At 40.2% G+C, this 24,477-nt stretch overlaps 1 protein-coding gene across 3 annotated transcripts in view; it reads left to right on the forward strand.

Moving 5' to 3' along the window:
- Positions 1-2,425: 2,425 nt before the first annotated feature.
- Positions 2,426-24,477, forward strand: part of LOC119742081 (MAM and LDL-receptor class A domain-containing protein 1-like) — a 31,151-nt gene continuing 9,099 nt past the window's right edge. For 2 of the 3 annotated variants that reach the window (XR_005272809.1, XM_038218102.1), the window contains exons 1-14: positions 2,426-2,756; positions 4,227-4,394; positions 11,181-11,452; positions 12,377-12,464; positions 12,965-13,171; positions 14,412-14,683; positions 15,408-15,495; positions 15,748-15,894; positions 16,974-17,242; positions 18,212-18,305; positions 19,056-19,223; positions 21,448-21,719; positions 22,712-22,802; positions 23,629-23,808. Coding sequence is in view for 2 of the 3 variants with exons in the window: in XM_038218102.1 (XP_038074030.1) it covers positions 2,699-2,756; positions 4,227-4,394; positions 11,181-11,452; positions 12,377-12,464; positions 12,965-13,171; positions 14,412-14,683; positions 15,408-15,495; positions 15,748-15,894; positions 16,974-17,242; positions 18,212-18,305; positions 19,056-19,223; positions 21,448-21,719; positions 22,712-22,802; positions 23,629-23,808 (2,374 nt within the window). In the remaining variant the exon portion in view is untranslated. Of the gene's footprint in view, positions 2,757-4,226; positions 4,395-6,810; positions 6,830-11,180; positions 11,453-12,376; positions 12,465-12,964; positions 13,172-14,411; positions 14,684-15,407; positions 15,496-15,747; positions 15,895-16,973; positions 17,243-18,211; positions 18,306-19,055; positions 19,224-21,447; positions 21,720-22,711; positions 22,803-23,628; positions 23,809-24,477 lie in introns of those variants that run through there. The other variant, XM_038218103.1, reaches the window with a different exon arrangement.

Genomic DNA, 24,477 nt, shown 5'->3' on the forward strand with positions numbered 1-24,477 from the left:
CGTTACTTATGTTAAGCATTTCTTCCATTTGGTGGGACACCATTTTGGGGCGCTCTTCAAAGTGGACGATCGTGCCTTAGTTTTTCATTAGCGCATGATCATGCGATAATGAAAAATTAGGGCATCATGAAAGAAAGACACTCGTGAAAAAAGGGCACATGTTACAAAATATTGGGGGGGGGGAACGCTGACTATAACGCCACTGAATAGTATGGCGCTTTTCATTCTAAGACTCGTACGAGCTAAACTTGTATCTTGAATGAGGCGAACGCGTATCACACAACTGAACCATATTTTTAAAACCAGCTACATGTACACTGTGTTTTGTTTGTAGCGCCACCATCGGTCATTTTATAAAAGGGACGCAGTTCGTACTCGTAGATGAGATCATTCCTTTTATGACGTGTAATTTATTTTACGCGCGTGATATAACATTTTACGCGCGTGATATAACATTTTACGCTACTTTTATTGATTTATTATGTTTGTCTTGCGATAGAAGGGTACACATAAAGGCGTAGACATAGGCCTACCTTTCTGGCCATTCATTCAACAATCACTGGCGGGCACTCATTTCTTGCAAGTAACTGGTGATCTTAAAATTGCTACATGATTGTAGTACGTAGTATCATGTGTTCAAAGATTTCTGTTACCATTATCCGAACTGCAATGCCTATGTACGCTTTGAGGAACGTCTAGCTTTCATCTCCAGAAAGAATTGAAAATAAAGAGTAAATAAACTATATACCCCTATCGATCGAAAACTTCTGTTCGAAATAAGAGTGCATCTGCATCCGATGGTAGATTGAAAGAACATTGTGTACGCATAACCATGCACATTATTGTTCATTCAATCGAAACACCCTCAAATCCCCACAAATTGAACATTACGTCCAAACTGTTCAATCAATTTATAATGAACGTTGAAAACCTGAATTTATTTGAATATTAATAACTTCGAAATAGCGTGAATTGTGTTCTGTCTGTATACGTGCAATGCGATCGATCTTGTTGATTTTATCACGATGTTTTCATGTGACTGCATTGGGCCCACGCGCGGGTCAACATTTTGTTCGCGACTGTAAACATCGGTATGTACAATGCTTACAAAGACTTTCCCGATGATTGATGTTTATATTCTTTGAACTTCTGGGGTTGTAGTTCAAAAAGGTCCGGTTTTCTTCTAGATTTTTTCCCACTATTTTTCAAGAAAACGTTTGCTTTAGTGAGCTTTAATTGGCTGTAGAATCGCAATAGTACATCCCTAGCCTAGATCATACGATATTTTTGGACATCTGAATAATAATGAAACAAAGTTAGGCCAAAGTAGTCATAAGGTACAAATACAAGACTACCGGTATTGTCTGGTAAAACTCTAACTCGAATAGGAATCTCGACGAGAATTTTCCGCAACGACCATTAAAGATAGTTCTCAATAGGTATACAGGGCCAGTCCAAAAAAAAGAAACCCAAATCTCGGGACCATTGTTTTAGTGAAGTTCTGCATGTAGCACTTTCAATATCTAGGATATAAAAGCCCATTTCATAAGCTTTCTTTTAGTACAAGAATCATTCAAATCACTCACGTACTTTTCAAGTTGCGGAGTTTTAAACACAACCGCCGTTTTAAGGTTCTGTCCACGGATCACAAAAAGTTCAGTGTTCTTTCAGCAAAACGAAAACAAATCACATAAGGGCCTAAGGATGTGTGTAAATTGTTTTCGTTTTGCTGACAGAACGCACACTTTTTTGTGATCGGTGGACAGAACTAACGGTGGTTGTGTTTAAAACTCCGTAACTTGAAAAGTACATAAGTGATTTGAATGATTCTTGTACTAAAAGAAAGCATATGAATTGGGCTTTCATATCCCAAATATTGAAAGTGCTATACATGCAGAACTTCACTAAAACAATGTTACCGACATTTAGGTTTCTTGTTGTTTTTTGTACTCACCTTGTAGATAAACCAGTACAAACATTTCAAATTTGTACCTCTATAAAATGTATAAGAAAACATATTATTTTGTCTATACAGAACCCTTTTGGGCATCCTTCGGGAAGACCATGAGAGATTATGCTAGTGTCATAATGTTTGAGTGAAACGCCTTGAAATGTTTTCTGAGGCGAGCGCACGTGATAAAGAAGGAACAACAGTGAATCTCTATGGTGCACGGTGCATATCAGTCTGTTTGAGCACAGTTATTATGCGGGCATTGGTTCATCATTGATCCGGGACTCCACCCCCAACAGCGGGGGTCGTGTTCCTTGAAACAACCTCCCCCTCTGAGGGGTAAGGGTTATAACCTGCCAAATATCATCATATCCCCAAAATATTCATGGCCCCCACTTGAATAACTTAAACTCTTGTAAACACTCAATAAATATGATCCGTGTTTATTGAGGGGCGAGGTTTTTTACGTACCACCTGGCCTCCTGGCATCCGTGTGTACCTGACTCGACTCAAGGGTCGTCATACATTTGGAAACGAATAAGGGAACCGTCAAGTGCTGTAAAACTTGAGTTTTTTTCGAGATAGCGGTAAGGCGTGCCACTCGATTCTGCGTGGGACATCTCCCCATGTTACAAGTGTCTCGTGAATTGCTCTTAGGTTTCAATAAAAAAGTGGCCTGGTATAGGGGTGTGTTAGCGTGTGTGCTTTGCTGTGCCATATAGCAAGTCGGACCTCGGCGGAATAACCATGGAGCCGCGTTACTGCCTTCTGCTCTTGTTTCTTTCAACAACGCTGTTATTTTCTTGTAAGTAATCTTTATTTTGACGTAATTTTCAAAGATTAAGAAAGTTCACCACTAAACTTTTTCGAAAGAGACAAATTTAGTTTTAAAAAGATATAGGCATATATTTTGGATGTTTGTCAGGGCGGAGTCTATTCAAAGATTTCCGATTTGTTTGAAGTTTGATTTAAAAAGCTGTGTTATTTTTATTCACAAATTTTAAGTAAAGAGTTTGTTTATCAAAACCTAAATGGGCGAAAATTTACGCCTTTATGCAAAAGTTAAACCGTTTTCCTCCATTGTTTTTATTTTCACTGAAGCACGCCTATATACTACTGGGGCCTGGGCGGCTTGGCAAATTGAGAAAATGAGAAGTACGATGCTTTTTCCTGCATTCTAAGGCATTTGAGAGTAAATCTAGGAACTTTACTCTTTAGCACGACCCCGAACCATATTGGAACCATATTGGAGCATTAAATTATAACCATTAATCTGTCACTCCTCGTGCACCAAGTTTGCTAACCAAACAATATTTGTGTACCTGTGCACTAGTTATGGTTTTCTTCCTAACACAATGTCACACACATTGAAAAATAATAAACTACCGGTATATCTGCAAAAGCAGAAACCGTAAATATATGGAATGTTTCCAACTAGGGATGTGCATTAAATGGTCCTTGCAAGGGGCATGTCCTAGCAACAGTCACCCCTATGGCCCTAATTGTAAATCAACTTCTTGGCAAACTTTCCTGGCCACGCACCCGGTCTGGTGACTGATTTACTGCCAGCTCCATTTCTGCTTAAAAGTCGATTCCGGGACTCTTACTCCTGGAAGCAGTCAGGTATTATTTATTTTATTGATGTGCATAACATAAGTTTCGCAAACTTAATTATCCCCTCATTGCCACATCTTTTGGCGGCAAAAATGCCCCCCCCCAACAAAAAAGAAAGAAAGAAGAACATATATCTGAATGCCACGATGAAATCACCATTTTAAAACTGTTACTAAGTCTAAAATGTGGTGTTTCTCTTTCGAATTAGAAGCCAAGCCCGAGTGTTGCTGTATGTAAAATGCCGACACGAAATAAACTTCATTATTCCCAACTTGAGATTTCCCGTGAACATTCGAATCTGCTCAAATTAAAGACATTTATTCATGGTAACAGATTAGTTCCGTTTATTTTAGTTCAATATTATTGTTAAGCCCAGTTAAAGACCTTTCTAATGTTTCCAGTTCAACATCATTCTTTATTTAAACGGCAAAAATTGCGGAACTAGCATCGGAAATAAGCTAACATGACTTGAAAATTCAACCAAGTTTCATCTAGTAGTTGCCAACTTACTTAGTGGCTGTCTTGTTGGTGACTTGCGACTCGACTCCATGTGCCGCTTAAGTAGGTGCACAAATATACTTCCGCATATAAGCTACATACCCGATGTGAGACCCCTTTAATTTCAAATGATGTGTTTTGTTTCTTTTCTTTTTTGTTCAAGATACAACAGCCCAAATCATCAACTGTGATTTTGAGGACGCGGGAGACCCACTGTGTGGCTTCTATAACGTGGACACCGACGATGCTGACTTCAAGCGGTCTACTGGTGCCAACGCAGGCGTCACAGATTCCGCCCCTCGATTTGACCACACCTACGGCAACGTCACAGGTATTGCAATGGAGCAAGATTTGTTTGGGGGGCGCCGCGGGGCGTGCAAAGCCCCATTGTTTTACCTTTTGGGATCGAAATTCAACACTTTGATGAGAAAAGAAATCAATTTCTTTATTTGCTTGCTTACAGCACAAGGTGTGTATCAAAAAAATGCAAACAACGGAATGCCAGACGTAGAATGCGTAACCAATTATAATATAGGTGCAATTTGAAAGATAGACCTACGTCTTTCCGTTTTTCCAATTTCCACCTTTAGCATTTAAAATGAGACATCAAACGTCCAAATCTGATAATTTTTGACGGGTTATGAGTAATTTTCCAAGAGAAGTCAAATTGACCATGGACCAAGTTTTCAATGTTGTGCTTATGTTCTAAAACATCACTGATGAACTGCTAACACGTAGGATGTTTGCAGATACAGTGTAAACTCCTAAACAGAACTACATGCGTATTTAATCTGGATCATTAAAAATATTAACGATCATCCGTCAAAATTCTTGGCTCCTTTCAAATAGTGTTTCACTTGAATTGATTGGTTTTCGCTTGCATCACATATAGATGTGCATGCAATAATTGATGTTTGGGTTAGCGCGGGAGCACATGCAATCTGTGGCGTAGTAAATCTGTGCCGGCGAGTGGGGGGTGGGAGATGAAGATGCAAAATCAAACATTGCCCGGTATTCGACAAGCGGGAGGGGAGGACAATAGGGCCGCATCATAAGTCCGACGAAATTTCGGATGGGCGTCGGACTTATGAGGCATTTATTTATTCCACCGTCATAGGTCCGACGCCTCATAATAGTCCGACGTGCGCCTCCGGTAGTCCGACGACGTGCATCACTGTATAACTCTGGCCGTATAGTCCGCCAGCGCGCAGTTTTTAGCAATAATAAACAGGGTTGATCATTGCTGCGGGCGTAAATGGGGAGGGGGGGGGGGGTTCTGGTGAAATGTGGAATCGCCAAAGGCGCTAACATTCTGACATTTTACGCAATGTTTGTACATTAAGGCCATGGTTGTCGGACTTAATATGAGGCGTCGGACTTATGGCCATAATTATGGGTGAGGCGTCGGACTTGTGCGCCTTTATTTGGTTGGGGATGCCACAGTTTTGTTGGACTTATTATGAGGCGTCGGACCTATAGGCTTAATTAAGAGTGGACCCCTAAAGCTTAAAACGGCGCATAAAACTGATTGTACTTCATTTCTCTCCGTTTTCAGTGTTATTGAATACATTTTAGTAGTTGGGAAAATTGAAAAAGAAACTGACCGCATTTATGTTCCAATCAAAATCCGCCATTTGTGTTTCTGCATGAAATGCATTATGTCTGCAAAGTACGGATAATATGCCTAAGCGGAAGTGGTATGGCTGCACACTGGTAAATAGGCCTAAATCCCTCCGCCGAGAATTAAAGTTGTACCCTCAAAATATTCTATATTCGAGAGCCATAAAATTGGGTAATTATGGGTAAAATATGGCAATGAACCTCTGGCCAATTTTGAAAGTGGCGCTTATGATTTTGCCATAATATAGGGATAATTTTTCAAGATGGTTAATTTTCCGCTTTGGGAATTAATAGGGGTGATCTTCTTTGGGTGAAAATTTCTCGAAAAGTCAATGGTCAACCCACCAAAATATGAAATGAAAATGAAAGATGACATGTTTATCATCATTTTTCTATGCAGCTTTTATACCTGTGAGAGTTCTGAGTATTTTTTAAAAGAATTTTAGATTATGGGCATTTAGCACTGGTGTCTGTGGGTGCAGACCAGTAAATCGGTCCGAAATTGCCTGCGCCGGCCAAATCACGATTTGCATGCCCTCAAAATCTTCGGTATTTGGGCATGCTGTGGGCCATGAACTTGAGGGTTTGTAAAAAATATGGGTGGAAGCCGTGCACAGGACTGGGAGCTTGCAGTTCTGTGTAAATTTGATGTAATTTGGACCCTAAAAGCGCTCTATTTTGCAATGGAGTGTAGGCATCGTTTTTCAAAATGGCGATGGGCTTCAGGACTATTTTCAGGGGTGATCATCTTCAGATGGAAATTTCTCCTAAAAGTCATCAGTTGACCCCCCGAAAATTGAAAAGAAAATGAAAGATGATGAAATAAGCTTTAATTTGATGCGTGTCTCGAACACCTTGGAGAGTTGTGAGTATTTTTCCCGAATTTTTGAAGTGGGAGCATTTACCATTGGGGTCTATGGAAGTTTATTTACTGGTCAGCTACCCTGTGGTTACTTTTGCACCACATACCGTCAAATGAGACAATTGAGGGCGGTAGATACAACTCATTAAAATGGCAGCCTCCACAAAGTGAGTTGAGTTTTTATTTCGAAATTCTTTTCGTCGCTACGTGTCGTTCAGTTGATGTCTGTTTTTATGTTTTTATATTATTTATAGATTCAGGAATATGAGGACACACTTAACCCCGTAAAAATAATGTGTTTTTATTTGATTGAGCTATATCGCAAACAAAAACAAATTGGCCACTTTTTACTAGTTTTGTATTTTAACTAGAAACAAAAAAGTACTCATATACTGTCTGTCTCTGTCTGTGTGTAGAATAATCTTTTTGACATTCGCACTGCATCATGGGAATGAATGGGGGTATGGGACTAGTCTACTACACCTATGTTGTGCCCATTCTTGAAAATCACGCATTCTCGAGAATGGGCATGCGCATTCTTGAGAATGTGCAACTGGACATGCTGGATCCTTGCTCAATCTTGGCAAAAAATAACTCTTCCAGATTGAGCGCACATTCTTGAGAATGCGCGACAAGATAACGGTCTTGTCGATGCCGAGCACCGGCTGCGCTTGGCAAGTCTAGCTGAATCCTCGTTCACTGATTCTCAATAATTATACTGTGGCAACGCAAGGCGCTGAAAAGTAGAGTGGATATGATAAGTAAAGGCGTATTGATATGGGGGGGGGGGGACCGGGAAAAAATAAGAGACATAATAATACTAGTGCAAAGAATTCTGATTTTTGGGATAATAAAAGCGGGGGGGGGGGGGGGGGGGGGGGGGGGGACGTAAGAATGAAGAATGTGAAGAATTAGAATGAATACTGCGACATCCCATAGTGCTAATGCTATTTCCCATTTAAATTGCCACCAATTTATTGTTCACATCCCACCATAACGTCGCAGAGCTGGATTCTATCTAGTCAAAAGAGCAATTTTGGCAGCTTCTGGACATCGTTTTTTTTTTCGTGGCACGCATATGATACAGGGACTTGTAACTTGTCTAGCCTAAACAAAGCACTTCCCAGACTAGTTCCCAGTCCTCCGTTATTACAAAACTTCCCATAGTGGGCAGAAAAAAGCAATAATAACAGGTTTAATTTGATTCAAATTATCGTAGTTATACGAGTACAGAAGCATAGAACATTTTCTTTCCTCTTTATATGAATTGTTTCCCTTTTAACCGCTATACAATTCATTTAACATAATTATGTCGTGCAATGTTTGTTAAGATTGGGCAAAATTCATAAATTGTGCACGTGATATTCCCACCCAATCTTAAGAATGAGCGCTCATTCTTAAGAACGCGTGCTCGTTCTTAAGAATGGGCGCTCATTCTTAAGAATGCGCGCCCATTCTCGAGAATGTGCATGCCCATTCTCGAGAATGCGTGATTTTCAAGAATGGGCACAACACCTACATGACCTACCCTAGTCCGAAAATTTGTAGCCTTTCGCCCATCGTGGCTAGAGCGGCGGAGTTGCGAAGACCCGAAGCGACAGAAGCAAAGATTAAGTCAGCACGCACGAGTGGCAAAGCCACGAGGCCTTTCCCAACTTGATTTTGTTGAATTATTCATAGTTTTTATGCAAATAAGAATAGTGCTGAAGGTCAACCAATCACAACGCGGATTTTGCCTAGTCGCTTCCATTTTTAAAAGAAGGGTGAGTAAGGAAAACGTAAGAGCAAATAGGCCTAACTGTGAGTTCAGATGAAAAATAAGTTCATACACTCAAATAATTTCTTGAAATACTTTTATAAGTAAAGTTAAAATAAAATAATGTAAGAACAATTATGCGGTCACGATATTGTGGAAAACTAGACTCGCTTGTTTTGTTTATAAATTTTGTGCAAGCATCCGGGCATGTCGACGCGAAGCGTCCGGGTAGTAGCCACGCACGCACGAAAAGGCTGATGATTGGTTGGAACTTTGCTACCCTTTTGGGGTAGCAAAATCGAGATTATAAAGAAAAACATAAGAATTTCTCGACAAGTTAGAAAAAGCCCTCGTGGCTTCGCCACTCGCATGTGTGGTCTCCATCTCCAGTCGCTTGAATGCGGGCAAGTTAAGCCACGATGGCCTTGGTGAAAGGCTAGGAAATTTGAGACTCTCAATACTGTGTATGAGAGTCCCAAATCTTAAGGTAATGAGAGTCCCAATACTTAAGGTATTGAAAACATGCAAAACAAGAAAATAGACTGGCACCTGAAACAACCAGTCCAACACAGCTTCAGTACTGCATCAATCAACCATGCCAACTGAATTTAAGAAACATGTGGCATGAACCGGGAACTGGTTTCAATTTACTACACATTTCTCCATAGTCAAGCCACCAGACTATTGACACTGAGTGAAGAGGTCAGTCTTTTCAAATAGTTGCCATGGTTGGACATGTACCAGTCTAGTATTTAGCCCCATTTTGAAATCACTTGACTTCCCTCTCAATGTGCAAAAAAATTGAAGAAAAGTCTCCTTTAAAAATTGAATTGAGTCTGCAAACTTGGTTGGTGAAATAGACCGCTTGCAGACGCGATCGATAATTGACGCGCGAAGGTGCACGACGCCATGTTATGGGACAAAATGTGCATGGATAGATATACGCCTGTCCCACAACATGGCGTCGCGCGCCTTCGCGCGTCGATCATTGAACACATCTGCAAGCGGTCTATACTGAGGACACTTTTCTTTGCCCCAGTGGAATTGTTGGCGAAATTTGCTGGTTAAAGTGTGAGTAAAGTGGGCCTGATTTAGCTTTGCATGTTTCAGAGCACTCCAGAGCCCTGTCTGGACCTACCCTTAGTACTATGAGAGATTGTGTAGTTTACTTTAGGACCCCTTCCTTGTCTACAATGTAACCAACTGACCAAGTTATAACTTGGTTACATTGTATACTAGGAAGGGGGTCCTAAAGTAAACTACACAATCGTTTTCGTATATAAGGGAGTGAAAATCCACTCTTTAAATTCTGGACTCGCCCAAAAGTAAAATAGCTGGCGATGTAAATGGAAGAATTAATTTGGTGAAGAGAGGGTAGGGTTTTCAGTTTGGAGCGCAATTACGAGGTAAAACACACACGGAAATTGACCAGTATTATTCAGTACAGTGCAGGCTTCAGTGCAATGTGGCTTCGCTGGACTACGAATGCGATGATGCACACGGTTAGGACAAGAACATCACTCAGATAAAGAAGTTGCATTTGTAACCAAAGAACTGCTGAACATTATGAAAACTGGGCTGGTCAGAGCTAGTAAAGAAGATTGCTGAAGGCTGCAAAAGTCATTTTAGAACAATTAAAATACTTTAAGAACGTAACAGAAAGAGGTGTCCTAAACTACACAAACCCAAACTATGGCTGCTCCGCGTAGCGGAGCCCCATAGACAGCATCACCAACGGATTTGTTGACTACTACAAAAGGACTACCATCTGACTATGTACAAAAACATACATCAAAATGTAGTCTATTGCCAGAAAACCACTGCACAGTTTTCCCTTAAACTCTGTGTGGTACTTCTTGACGTACTCACGTGTAATGCACCCAAACATCCCGGGTGGAGTAGTCGTTTCGTAGTAGTTAACAAATTCGTTGGTGATGCTGTCTATTGGGTTCCGCTACGCGGAACAGCCATAGTTCTAGGGGTATCTACTAGTCACTAGGCACTTACAAAAAGTTATGTGAACGGGACACCTGTCCACCTATATCGACGCTAGTTGTGTGATGACAACTACCGGTAATTTGATGATAGTTTTAACCAACTTGTATACTTCTAATTTATTTGACAGTATTTGAAAACTTCACTTTTTGTTTATATATACACCTTTTGTTCATATGAATATAGTGTATACAGACCATTTGAAAGCCTGACACCTACATTGGGTTGCAATTATAGTAAACCTACAGTGACCCACACAACCAGTTGTATTAATTTTAATAGCCAGTAAGATTAATGATCAACACTTTTTAAAGGGGCTCTCAGCGTTTGCGGCGGAGTATATTTCCAATGTGTGAGGTATGGGCCTATACGTGACAAAACGCGGTAATTGGCAGTGCAGAGGGCAGACCGGCAACTGGCCTCGGCCGGCCGCGTGAGCAGAATCTGCACTTGGGAACTCAGAGTTGGCGAAATTAAAACTTAGGCCTGTTGTCAGATTTGATTCTATGCTGTTTCTGTTGAACCACGGCCAGCTGGGTCAGGTGCAGCTGACTAAGGTGCAGCTGACTAAGGTGCAGCTGACTAGTATTACTTGAAGAGCCATGCCCGTGGTTAGGGTTGTAACGTTGTAAATAGTGGAGTCATCAAAATCTGAATTTAAAACATAGAGAAAAACATAGCGCAAGGAACTCAGCTGTTACTTGTGAAATAGAACGACAAGCTTGATTTTGGAGTGACTTCCAAATTCAGTCTCTTGACTTTCTCATATTTGTTATACATGTAACTCCTAGGTTCTAATAAGAAATCCAGACACAGTCTTTGTGTTAAGTGAAGACTGTAGTTTCTGACCAGATACTTGTCGCTAATCTGACTCTTTCATCCAGGACATTTTCTGGACACCGATGTAAGTACCTTCGGCTTTGGTTCTCCCACGGCCCGAGTCTTCAGCCCGTCTGTAGCAGTCCCGGCCGGTACGCCCAAACTCTGCTTGGAGTTCTACTACCACATGTTTGGCACAGCGCTGGAGAGCATGCACGTGTACAAGAAGATACGCAATGTGGAGACCTCCATTTACAACGCCACTGGAAATGTGGGAGATTACTGGGTCTATACCCAGGTTGAAATCGCTGTTGATAGCAGTATCACTAGCATTCAGGTAATCTGGAATAATTTGAGAATCCAGTGTGATAGAATTCCCAAGGTACTTGAGCGGTACTTGAACAAGACAGCAGAGGGGCCGGGGTGGGGATGGATGATGGATCTAAATAAACTGCGTTGTTTTTGAAATTCTGATGACACAAATAGAAAGAATGCAAAATTATGCAATACTGTGAGAGGTTTCAAAAGTTACTTAATATTGAAAAAAAGTAATAAATTGTCAACTTAACTTTGCTGGTGTGCTGGTGGCTGATGATGGAAGTGTGGACATGAATCATATATAAGAATTACGCTATTGGTTGAAGGATGTTTTGTTTGTCATCATGTGAGGTGGGCCAAAGGTGGAGACTTCATTCAAAAACATTTGAGACTCTCCACCTGTGCATGACTATAGATCGAGTCCCAAAACTTAAGGTATTGAAAACATGCAACACAAGAAAATAGACTGGCACATGAAACAACCAGTCCAACACAGTTTCAGAACTGCGTCAATCAACTGTGCCAAAAGAAAAGCATCTTGTACACAGAATCTATTTCTACATGGACTCTCCATGGTCTGCCACCAGACCACTGAATGGTCAATCTTTTCAAACAGTTGGGCATGTACCAGTCTACGTATAGGCTTCAAATTGAAATCACTTGACATCACTCTCAGGTGCGAAACGTGAAGAAAAGTTCCTTTAAAATTTGAGACCTCAAACTTGGCTGGTGAAATACTGAGGATCTTGTTTTTGCCTCATGAAAATTTTGGAGAATTTTGTCAGCTAAAGAGTCGGTAAAGTAAGCCAGAATTTGTTTGCAAGTTTTTTTCTGCACCCAAGGTCCCAGGCTGGGTGGAGACCTATATCCAGCCCCAATAGGCCCTACTAGTACCAGAACTAGAGTCTTAAGATAATGAGTTGGATTTGTTTTTATTCCCCAGATAATATATGAAGCTAATATTAGTTGGGGTGTGCGTGGTGATATTGCCTTAGATGACATTACCTTGTCACTGGCTGAGTGTGCTGGAGGTAAGACAGTCATTGTAATCATGCATTCGTTTCTCTTTATCCGGTGAATAAGTCTTCATTGACACATAATGAGTTTGTTTCTGCATTCAGTAGGGGACGTTGAACAATACAGGACAATAGGGTCCCCAATTCCCGAAGGTCCCCAATTTGGCGATCGTGTATGGGTCCCCGATTGCAGGCAATACACACTTGTAAGAATTTGTACGCGTACCTTTTAGACATCATTGCTAATGACGTGGCAAGGGGATGTAATTTATAGTAATTTTTGGGATGTTTAGTTCAACATTGTTAGTAGAAATAAAATGGTAAATGCGTACCTAAAATATATGCCTACAATTTAAGAAAACATTTTCACGTCCCTCGAGGAAATTCAAATTTCAAGGAATTTGTTTTTGGTAACTCCCCATTGAATGATTCCTGGCCACACCACTAATCATAGCACTTTGAGAGGGCAAAGCTTCATCTACTGACTGACTGTTACTGTACTTTGTATTTTTCAGCGCTCGATGTAACAACTCCGGCACCCCAACCCACTACTCCCGTCACACCCCTGGCCTCATATGATTGCACCTTTGATGACCCAAATGACCGCGTGTGCACGCCCAAGCCCAACGATCGCAATGACTTTGATTGGATCTTTAGGCAGTCTGGCTATGTACCCAATGATGAGGCGCCTGTGTACGACCACACAACATCCACATCTGCTGGTGGGTAGATCTAGACCAATCCTGGCACGCTAACAATTCTATCACAAAGGCCCCCTTCAATGGCGAAAGCATTGTGCTAGCTATTGTTCAGATAATCTGTCACAGCTAAGGCAGTTGCTTTGTACATATACAATAAGCGTGCACAACGGTTTCTCCATTGAAAGGGCCTCATGCTCGTGCAGTAATCACATGCCCAGATGGTTTATACCACAATTGAAGGGTTGGCCATTTGACAAGCATCAGCTTAGTTATAAGCTGTGGCTTCATTTCTGGCCTCAGAACCATTTACTGGGCCTGAAATGTTTGAACAAATGATAAAACTTCAAATGTTAACTTCACACATTTCATCGCCGGGTGCACCACAAAGTGATGTATCATCTATTGATTTGGGCACAGGATACATCACTTCATGGTGGACCGACGATATTATCTGATGTTCCATTTGCAGAAATGGACACAGAATAATGCAGCCCAAGTCTTTATGGCAGGTTCCCAACATCATGAAGCTGGGGCCATTAGCCAGAGCCTGAGAAAAAGTCATGTTTTGAGAAATGGTCATGGACTGCCACAACATGAGTGTTGATGGTTTACCCTAACACTGAAATGCAGTTATTTAAACGTGTAACTTATGCTACAAATAAAGTATGTTAGTTGTGGGATTAAAATCTGGATTATAAACAATTTTATTTGAATTTAACTATTCGGTTTCGAATTTGGAAAATGGATATTTGAAACCAACATATGCAAAAATTAAGCCTTCCATTTTTTGTGACACAGGCTAAGGAAAACAACTGAACATCCTTAAATTTGCTCCATGGTCTGTGATTGTAACTGCATTCACTTGCTAGTGGTCTTATTGGTATAGGAATAGCCTGCCCATTCAACTTATCCTGCCAACTATACCGAGTCATTGGGAGGGCATTATATGAGGCACCTCACACATAGCTTTCTGTTGGGAATGGGAACTCCAAGTGAAATCGGATAATCATTATTCGGTTTGAAAAAAATTTGGATAATCATGTTTTTTTTGAAATCTCCGGTTTCCCCCACTACTAAAATATAGATGCAATGCTTCTAGGAAAACATGCACTTTTGTCACAAACTTAAAACAATATTCCTCTTCATATTGGAAACTAATTACTGTAAATAGATCTCTTTGAACAGTATAACATTGGTTGAAGTACCGTATTGGGCCTTGAGCTTGATTGATTGATTATTTTTGGTGATATTTTCTCAACAGGGTTGTACCTGTACGTCCCCCAAGTCGCTAGTCAAAGCAAGGTACAGGAATTGGGTGAGTTTCGCACCGCTCTTTTTCAGCCTGCCTTCCAGCAGAAATGCCTTCAGTTTTACTACTACATGAGGGGCAACCAGGTGGGCACGCTCAATGGGTACGTGGTGCGCGACGGCATGCCGCCCCCAGTCCATATACCGTGGAACCGAACCGGCGATCAGGGAGGCTACTGGAACCGAGGATTGCTAGACATCTACCCAACCTTTGCCAACTATCGGGTAGGCCAAAACATTGGGTGAAAATGTATTCTCCCACTGTCTCATACCCAATTCCATATCGTAAAGCATAGTGGGTATCTCACACCATGATCACACCATGTACATGTACATACCGTGTGCATGTGTAGTGAGCAAGCTGAAGTGTCAGACTGTGGTTGCCAGTAAATCAAAATTATCCGATAAGAGATCCAGGACAAATCAGGTGACACCCATGCATGTAGGTATGAGTGAAATTCTCTCACAACTGCAATATGATGTCAATGTAACAGCACCAAAGAGAAAGTTGGGTCAACAACCTCCATAGGACAAGTGGTTGTTTTGTGAAGTGTGTTGCATCTATGCATGTGCCCCTCTGGATATAATATTCCACGTCACAGCAGTCAACATTTGTTAAATATGACCTTGTGCAATCACCCTGAGTCAGTCTACAGTTGAATATAACCTCTCAATCTTGACTCCCTGCTGTGCATAATATTGCAGCTATCACAGTAACTATAGCAATGTAACCAACACTGCAAGGCTCATTCTAACTGTAGTTGGCTGTAGTTGTGTGGTAGTCCAAGCATCCATGACTATTGAATCAAGATTTTGAGCAAATCTTGCTTGTCTGTTTATGCAATAATGGCTGCCTTCGATTAATTGGCCATAGCTACATGTAGAATTGGCCATTAAGTTAATGTCTCTATGTGAGCCATTTCACACTTGTCATATGATATATTTTCAGGTTGCATTTGAGGCAAATCGTGGCAGGGACTATGATGGGTGTATCGCTGTTGATGATCTCAAATTGTTGGATGGAAGATGTCCGTCCGGTAAGTAACAGAACCGAACAATCACCTCCTTGCAAAATAATGATTAGATCTTTCATGATATTGTTTGACTGACCTAATTGTTTTGAGTAGAACATAGTAAGTCTTATATTTAAGCACGAGTGAACACTGACTGGTTAAGTATCAATCAGCTGAGTAGGTAATGACACCAACTTCCAGAAGAGAGTGTGCATTTATTTTCTAAGCATGTGTTAATAGATGATAAGTAATTTTTCTTTGTTTGTGTCATGGCAGAGGAGGTGACGTGTGACTTTGAGACGCTCCACATTTGCTTCTTTACCCAGGATCGTACAGACGATATGGACTGGGTAGTCCATAATGGAGCAACTCCAAGCTATGGAACGGGGCCGAAGAACGACCACACCTATGGCAATAGCACAGGTAGGTTTGCCCAAACATAAGGCCATTTCTGAAATGGGTGTTCAGAGCTACGACTGACATTTAATGTCAGCATGTGCCCAGCAAAGTTGTAATAGATGAAGACCTAGTCCTCTGGACCAGAGATACAGATGCTTGCTTAGATACTTTATAGGTCCAATTTCATGTAACGGCTGAACAAAAAATAATGCTTCACAAATGTTTGAGCTTAACATCAGAAAGGTGAGAACCAATGGTAAGCTATATACATCATATGACATTTTGGTTGGTCATCCAGTTTCGCTTTAAAGCAATTATTTTTGTGCCATGAAGCTCAATGAAATTGGACTATGGTGATACGTGAGGATAGAATAACTGAAACTAAATATTTTTTAGAATATTTTTTTGCGTGTGAATATATAACAAAGATTTTAACACTACATGTAGTAACAGACAGGCATGCAACTTTTCCTCGGATCCAATCCGCTGATTTCCTCAATTTTTACTTCTCACAAATGCCATTACAAATTGAAAATCACTGTACAAAGTCTTGTGTGGTTTGAAATTTCTTTGTTGGGTCGGTTCCTTTTTGGTTTTGTGTTTGCGAATTTTCTGGTCGGTCGGGTCGGTTAAGCCATCTTGTGAAAAACCCAAAATAAAGCCCAAAAACCGAAACAATATTATTGCAGAGACATTGTGCCCTGTATGACCAACGTCAACCCGGTACGTGTTTGTGCATGTGGTTTGCAATCTATCATGCACAGTCTGTAACATGTAGGCGCACCAGCAGGTAATGTTATGTAATGTTATGAGTCTTAATCACCGTACCGCACGGTATGATTCTCTACTGGTGTGGATTTGCACAAGACGCGGGTAAATTCAGGCACAACAATCATACACAGTTGCCCAAGCCAAATATTCAGGTTTTTTTCGGTCAATTCAGTTTGGAGTCGGTTCGGGTAGGTTTCCCTTGAATGTTTGTTGGGTCGGCGACCAGGCCCCAAACAGGCTTTAAACATACTTGGTTAAAACGTGCCAAGCACATATTTATAAATTATTCCCTTATTAAAAAACTCACTTCTCAATGTCTTTTGGTTTGGTAGGTAATTACATGTACATAGAGACCTCATCCCCCGTCAACGTCGGCCATGTAGCACGTCTTATCTCCCCGGCCATCACCGAGACCCATGGCCACGCCCACTGCCTCATCTTCTGGTACCACATGTACGGCCAGCACGTGGACGCTTTGAACGTACTCCTGGCCAACACCACAGCACCCACACAGCGCAAGCTCATCTGGACATTGTCGGGGAACCGTGGGGACAAGTGGCGTGCTGCCGAAGTTCATCTCCAGAGTGATCAGGATTTCCTGGTAAACAAACACTATGAACATCTTCATCCCTTTAAAATTCATTAAAGAGCCATTTTCCCTTGAATTTACAGTTAACTTAATTTTCACGGATTTTTAAATATATCAAGCTGGACTAGGACTGAAACACCCTAAGGAAAGTCCTTTGTTTACCCATGGAGATAGACCCAGTGTACCGTTATGTATAACCAATGATAATCCTCAGTGGCCAGGGCCATTAAAAAACCGTGAAAAAAACCTTACAGGATTAGTCCTATAAGCCCCACTTAAATGTCCGTGAAACATCTCTTAAAGATTCTTTTCACAGAGAAGTGGATTTAAATGAAAATTTAAGGGGTCAGATATTCATACACACTGCTATAAGACCACTGGGAGAGGATCATTCAAATTAAATATCCATTTCTGACTGGTGTAACGGTCAAGCTGAGTCATATCAAACCAAATGACTCAACAAATACAAATGGTTCAATGTTTGAATTTGTAAGAAGTGACTACAGCAAAAGATGCACTATTGCAGTCATTAGGAACGTCTCACTTGTCTTGTTTATACGAAAATTAATACCTTAAAGTTCACCTGCTTAAAAACAAAATCTACTTGGGTCGACTAGGAGAGCTCCATACTATATGGTTCAGTGCAACTGTAAAAAAACCAAAATTGTTGTATAATATTTAACGAGAATTATGCTTGAAATAGTGGAAACTGTGCATATTTACAAGTTTATACGATCAAAACTCAACATCGTTTGCAAATGTTCCCAAACTCTAAAGCAGAACCCACTTTTTTTTAATGAGACCTTTAAGCATCTCTTAATAACTTGCAATAAGTTCATTTTGGTTGGGAAGATGTCATTTCCAGTTACTTGTGTTGGGTTTTGCCCCTCATAATAACTGCATTATTTTAAGAAAGATCTAATATTGGATAAAACTTAAGAATGGATCACCAACTCATTTTGGAATATTTCAATGTTTCAGGTCATTTTTGAAGCATTCCGAGGAAGCAGTTACCAAGGTGACATCGCCCTTGACGACGTGTGGATCACATCCACTGAGGGCTGCCCTGGAGAGGGTGAGGTTTAGATCCTTGAAATTTGTCTGAAAGGGAACGAGGTCCTGAAAAGCACCCAATTGGTCTACAAATTGCACTTTACACAAAATAATATCAATTGGAAATATGAGCATTTAAAAGTAGAATATAAACATCCACACAACCATCCTTTAAAAATTGCCATGTGGTTGTTATTCTTGCCAAATCAGAATTCGGGGGTCAAAATTGTGACTGAGTGGTTTGGGTGCACATGTTCCATCAGTGTATCACATGCTGCAGACGTGTGGGAAACAGCATGTGTGTATTGGTGCTGAGTTCACAGTAGGCCTACTTATACATTAAGCGTACACTCACGTTGTGTACTGTTCATTGAACTGTCTGAAGTTGGGCCAACTTAACGTCCAGTAGGAGACTAATGGCTGGAAGTACGTATGCCACAAAAAGTCTGCTGCATCAGAAGCAAACAACAGGGGTGTTTTTGTGTCTTTTCCCAGGAACAGTGTGACATTAGGTCAGTTTCCTTTTTCCTTTCAACCAGACCTTGGAAAAGGCTTAAGTAAACAATCTTAATCATTAAAAGTTGGTGATTTCAGGACAATGTGCCCCTTTAACCTGCTAGAAGCCTCATTTGTCAAACACAGGATGTACAATCGACCAGTTTGTTTTTAATAGGCCTACTTATTTTATTATGTTTCCTGGATTGAGATTTTGCTCATTTGTTGAATGTATGCTGATGTTACATTTTTGAAGAAAATCTTTCATTGGTTGCAGCTGGACTGAAGAACTACTCCAGTATCACTTGTGACTTTGAAGAGATTGAGATCTGCTACTACGTGCAAGATACTGCAGACGATTTTGATTGGGTATGGCAAAATGGCGCCAATCAGCGACTAACCAATACTGGGCCAGTTGAAGACCACACGACCAACAGTCAACTTGGTGAGAGTGTGATGAATTACCTTTAACATAACATTGTCATCAAACCAGCGCCCTATTTCTTAGAGTTGCTTAACAGAAAATAGTATTTATTAAATCAATGTTCTGAGCAAAATTCTGCTGAGGTCCATAAGCAAATAGCATGGCATTTTGGCATGGTAATCTGTTTTTGATGAGCAGATCTTTGCTGTGCTTCCAATAGGTCTCGTTCAAATGACGTAATTTCCTACAGACCATCCATTTGCATCAGCATTTTGAGCGTCAACTTGCATGACGCGATCTGGCTGCGTTGTATTTCGAACACATTTCGTGCAACAAGCGCGCGTGTTTGGAACATTTTCAACACTGTGCAATGCCTGCTTGATTGCGCAAAATACGCAGTTGCAGTTCTCCTACAGAGATGGCCGTCACAGCAAGCCCTATGTATGAGCTACGAAGTGCACTGAAATTGACCCCAGGTTTTTAGTTTTAGTACAAAAATGATGCAGGGATTGTTTAAAAAGAAAATATTCCCTAGAACATTTTTTCTGTGGTTTCAAACTTTTATTCCTTTACTACTTTCAACTTGCAAAAGTAAAGTTGTACCAGCGTGTTCCTGGCTACTTAGATAATATTTGTCCCCAAATTTGTTGTATAAGGTAGGCCTTGTGAACCAAGAAGCCAACTTTACAACATCATAAAAACAAGTTTTATGGGCCATGAAACACTTTATTTTACCATTTATCTTCTGGCTTCAATATAATCACCTTGTTAATACTAGTGTGTGAAGTGGTTCAGGGCTGAGATAAGAGTGTTGTTTGCGAACAAAAGATAAATATTGGACTGTTTGGTTTTTGGTAAGTCCAGAGGACAAGTGGTATATTTATTCTACCGATAACAAACTTCTTCAGGAAGTCTGTCAAACAAAGTTATACTCGGCCATTGTGTGGTTTATCTGCTAGTAAATAGGCCTTCATGTATTCCTACCGAATAGCTAGTGGGTAGGTTTTCCAATGTTTGTTTTTCTTATGTGCAAATATGTCTTTAGTCCTGAAGTCACATGTGCCCTGCAAACTTTTTACAATGCTTTGACAGCATTTGCCAATCCTCAGGTTTTTTAGCGAAGACCTAGTTCCTGAACTCTTTCAAGATCTATAAAATGCAAATACTTGACATGCTCTGTAGAAGTTACTTGTGTGATTTGATGATTATGAATATGGAATGCCTATTTAAACTTGAGGTTAAACCTAAAAACCTTGCACATGTTTTTTTTTTTGTAAAAACACAACCCAGACTGCCAAACAAATGCCTCACACATTAACTTCCAAAAAGTTGTTTTCCTAGATAAAGATAAAACCAAAGTTGATCAATATAAATATATTTATATCAAACAAAAAACAAACATGAAAGCCGAAAGGAAACTTCAATATATCAAAAAGACCAAATGCATTGTAAAACAGGCTAAACACATTGTAAAACAGTCAAACAGGATTCCCAAAACCAGATGAAATAAATAAATGATAAAAGTAACACAAAATGGCATCAAAAATAAAACAATACTAAAATGATATCAAACCATAAAAAAAAACAATTCAAAAAACCATCACCCAACTGATTGGACGTTGTCAATAACCTAAAATGAATGTTGGAATAAATTAAAGCACAAGAAAGATTCCACAAGCAAAGTAAAGTATCACAACATCCATGAATAGAGCCACAAAGCTACGTTTGCAAACAAAAGATTGTCCATAAAAACACAGGAATTCCAAGTGCATTTTTTTCCTCATCAGTATTGCAACTTGAAAAACTGTGAAAAAACTTGATAAAATCTTTCAATGTTTTTTCCTAATTCCATTGGCAGTTGAACTTCTCCTTTGTCCCATCATATATTTTTGACATGTACCATGCTTTTGAATTCTGAGAACCCTCGTCCTGTATCATTAAAACTAATTACCTTGTCTCATATAGAAGAATCTACTACTACTTTTTCAATCTACGGTTGAGACACAATAATGACTGCGGCAGCTGTTGCTACATGAGTGGGTTATTATTATGTAAATCATATGCCTTTCTAATCCATGTTCAGCCCTACATGTACCTGGGTTTGCTCATAAAGGACCCATGTTGAAATCAACACAGCTAGCAGAGATCGCAATGTGAAATGGCCTCTTGTTACCAAACCTGAAAGAAAGTTCCCAACCGACATTTTGCCAGCTTTTCACACAATCCTTGACCATTTGACCACCAGGGTTCTACATGTACATCCAGGAGGATTACAACACGTTCCCCGGTGGCACTGCTCGGCTGCTGTCTCCAGAAGCCAAGGTTCAACCTCGACAATCCTGCTTAGAGTTCTGGTATCACATGTATGGCCGGGACATTGAGTCTTTACATGTCTACATGAAGAAGAGTGGTGCAACCGACCTGCCTGATGACCCTGTGTGGAGTATGAGTGGAGATAAGGGCAACTACTGGCACAGGGCCACGGTGGATGTACCGGTCACAGACTACAAATTCAGGGTAGGTAAAGAAAGCACTTGAAATTAGAATTGAAACCAAGAATTTCACTATTCTGTGCATGTATGTCATAGAGTTACTTGTAGCACTGATGGCCTTAGCTTGGCTGGTAAATTGAAATGTGTGTTCTTCAATTAGCACAAGTGAGACCTGAACTGTCACGCTGGGTTGGAATGGACACCATGCACAATAAGTCCTCCACGATTATAGACAAACAGTTGGGGGAGATGACTCTGTAAAGACTCGTGCATGCATAATAATTACTGACAGCGCCTGATGCTCATGTGAAGACACAATGTGTTTGTGCATATTTAGAGTTAAACTCCATCTTGCATACCTCGCACCATAATATGCAAACCGCTGTGTACATATGGATCACTAACAAGTGGAAACAAAGCGCCATCTATTGTTTATACACACAGTCCATTGTAATCGACACATTTCTTAGGGAGTCACAGGCTTTCAAGTATTCCTCCTACCTAGTCTTTTTCACCTTGCTCCTACTTTTCTCTTGAAATTCGAAATTTAAAAAAGAAATTCCTATGTTACAGTCCCACAACTGCGAAAAAAAAGAAATCTCATTGAATATTTTTCAAACAGTGTTATGCACTGTCATATGTAAATCACACAATGAAGGGCTTGGGCGCAGGAGTACTGCAACTGTACTTCCAAGAGCTTAGTTGAGGATGGAGCACAAGTGTTGTGGATACAGAACATGCCAAATGAGGCTTATATGCTATGGACATGGGTGAGCATCAATGGAAACTACTCCTGAAAGCCCGCAAAAGTCCTACTTTTATCCTGATATTTTTTTGTTTTATTTTGATCCTACCGATCTACTTTTTCACCTGGGAGTGCATGAAAGCCTGGAGTTGGGAAATAAGCCAGCTTTAAATTGACCAGATTTTCTTTAAAGCTATATCCAGTACATTTTGCCCAGATGCAAATTAAATTAATCTTTTTTCCTGTATTTCTTTTTGAAATCTTGTCCCCAGTTTGTCTTTGAGGGGACCAGAGGGCAGGCATACAGAGACAACATGGCTATTGATGACGTCACGTTCTACGAAGGAGCTGATTGTCCTCCATGTAAGTATTGTTTTGCTTTGATCCCAGAAAATACAAATTTACAGTGGCACACGATGAACATAACTAATCAAATTGAATGTTTTTTTCATTTTGACCTGGTTCAATCCTAGTCTGTTTAATAGACCATAACAGATACATGTAGAATAACATTTGAGCAAATTCGCTGATTAATTATGCAAGACAACCGCATCTTGACCTCTAGATTTTGACCAATCAGCGGGCGCTTTCTATATCGGTTGTTGGGTCATTCACACATTGTCGCGTCATAGACATGGATAAAAGAAACCTAGACACAGCAACAAAGGCTGTGGTCACGCGCTATGTATTATGTTACGCGATACGCGCCCGGCTGTTGTGTTACAAAAACACTGCTTTTGAATTGACCAATCAAACGTTTGGTCCTGATTTGGGAATGAAATGACGTCACGATTTAGTAAAGTCGACTCCGATTGGCTGAGGCGCAAGAAAATCTGTATACTTTGGTATATTAGACGTTAGACAGGAGTCTGGGCTCCGTGGATAACGGGTGATACTCGGACTAGTTCAATTCCACATTCTGGCAACTACCTTGACCGAAAAACCAACCTACTAGTAAAAAAAAAATAACTAAATATTCTACCTGAAAACGTAAAGGTAAGTAGTGTATTTTGATATATAAATATCGTTATACAACTAACAGTTCTTATTGTGAACCTTCTATAGTTTACCATAGTTTTTATTATTTCAAATCTAATCACATGCACTGTATAATCAATTTGATTTACAAAGAAAAGTGTTCTCTGAGTTGTTATCTCTCACAGTTGACTTAACCACCTTTGTTTAACAGTTACGACCGGTGCGCCAATTCCAACGACCACGCCAGCGCCTGTCTCGTCCGCAAACTGTGATTTTGAAGACGTGAACAATACAATGTGTGGCTACACCCAGTCCATCTATGATGAGTATGATTGGTCATATGGGAGGGCTTCTCCTATACCGATTGACCATACACTAGGAACTGCTAATGGTACGTGGCCTGTTTTTTCGCCAAAAAATAGAACCAAGGGATGTTTTGTTCAAAATATAGTGTCACCAAAACAAAGTGTCACATTTTAGTAAAATAATTGTCAGCCAGTAATTTATCCACTAGTGTATAACAAAGGTGTTTTAACAACTGAACCTTACTCCTCGCATTTAAAAATGTATTAAAGGGAAAATACAACATTTGCAAACATCAAAAAATAAAACTACCAAATCATTTTGAAATACCTTGCTGGACTGTTAGTGAATGACAGTGTAAAGCATCCTGTAAAATCATGGCACCTGGTATACTGTCATTTTCAAGAAAAGTGGTATTTTTGTTTAAATTTTCAACGCTGGTCGGCCGACCAGCGTTGGACAAAACTGGCTTTTTTCAAATATATTGGCCCCAATTGACCATCGCACTTGTTTGCAATCGATTACACACCTATGAACGGGTACAAGAAAACTAGACTGGTTCCCTGACCTTACAATTCCCCAATGTATGTAAAGTGCTCTGTTTCTTCTTATATTGAGTCAGGGAACCAGACTACAGGAAAATGATTGTTTTTCTTGGTTTTTATAGCATTTTCGAACCCAAAACCTCAAAAAAGTCAGTGTAACTATATTTGCTATATATTTCCAACCCCCCAATTCCATCCATTTCTGAAAATTA

The sequence above is a fragment of the Patiria miniata genome, unplaced genomic scaffold, assembly GCF_015706575.1.
Source record: "Patiria miniata isolate m_02_andy unplaced genomic scaffold, ASM1570657v1 HiC_scaffold_5, whole genome shotgun sequence".
Classification (NCBI taxonomy): domain Eukaryota; kingdom Metazoa; phylum Echinodermata; class Asteroidea; order Valvatida; family Asterinidae; genus Patiria; species Patiria miniata.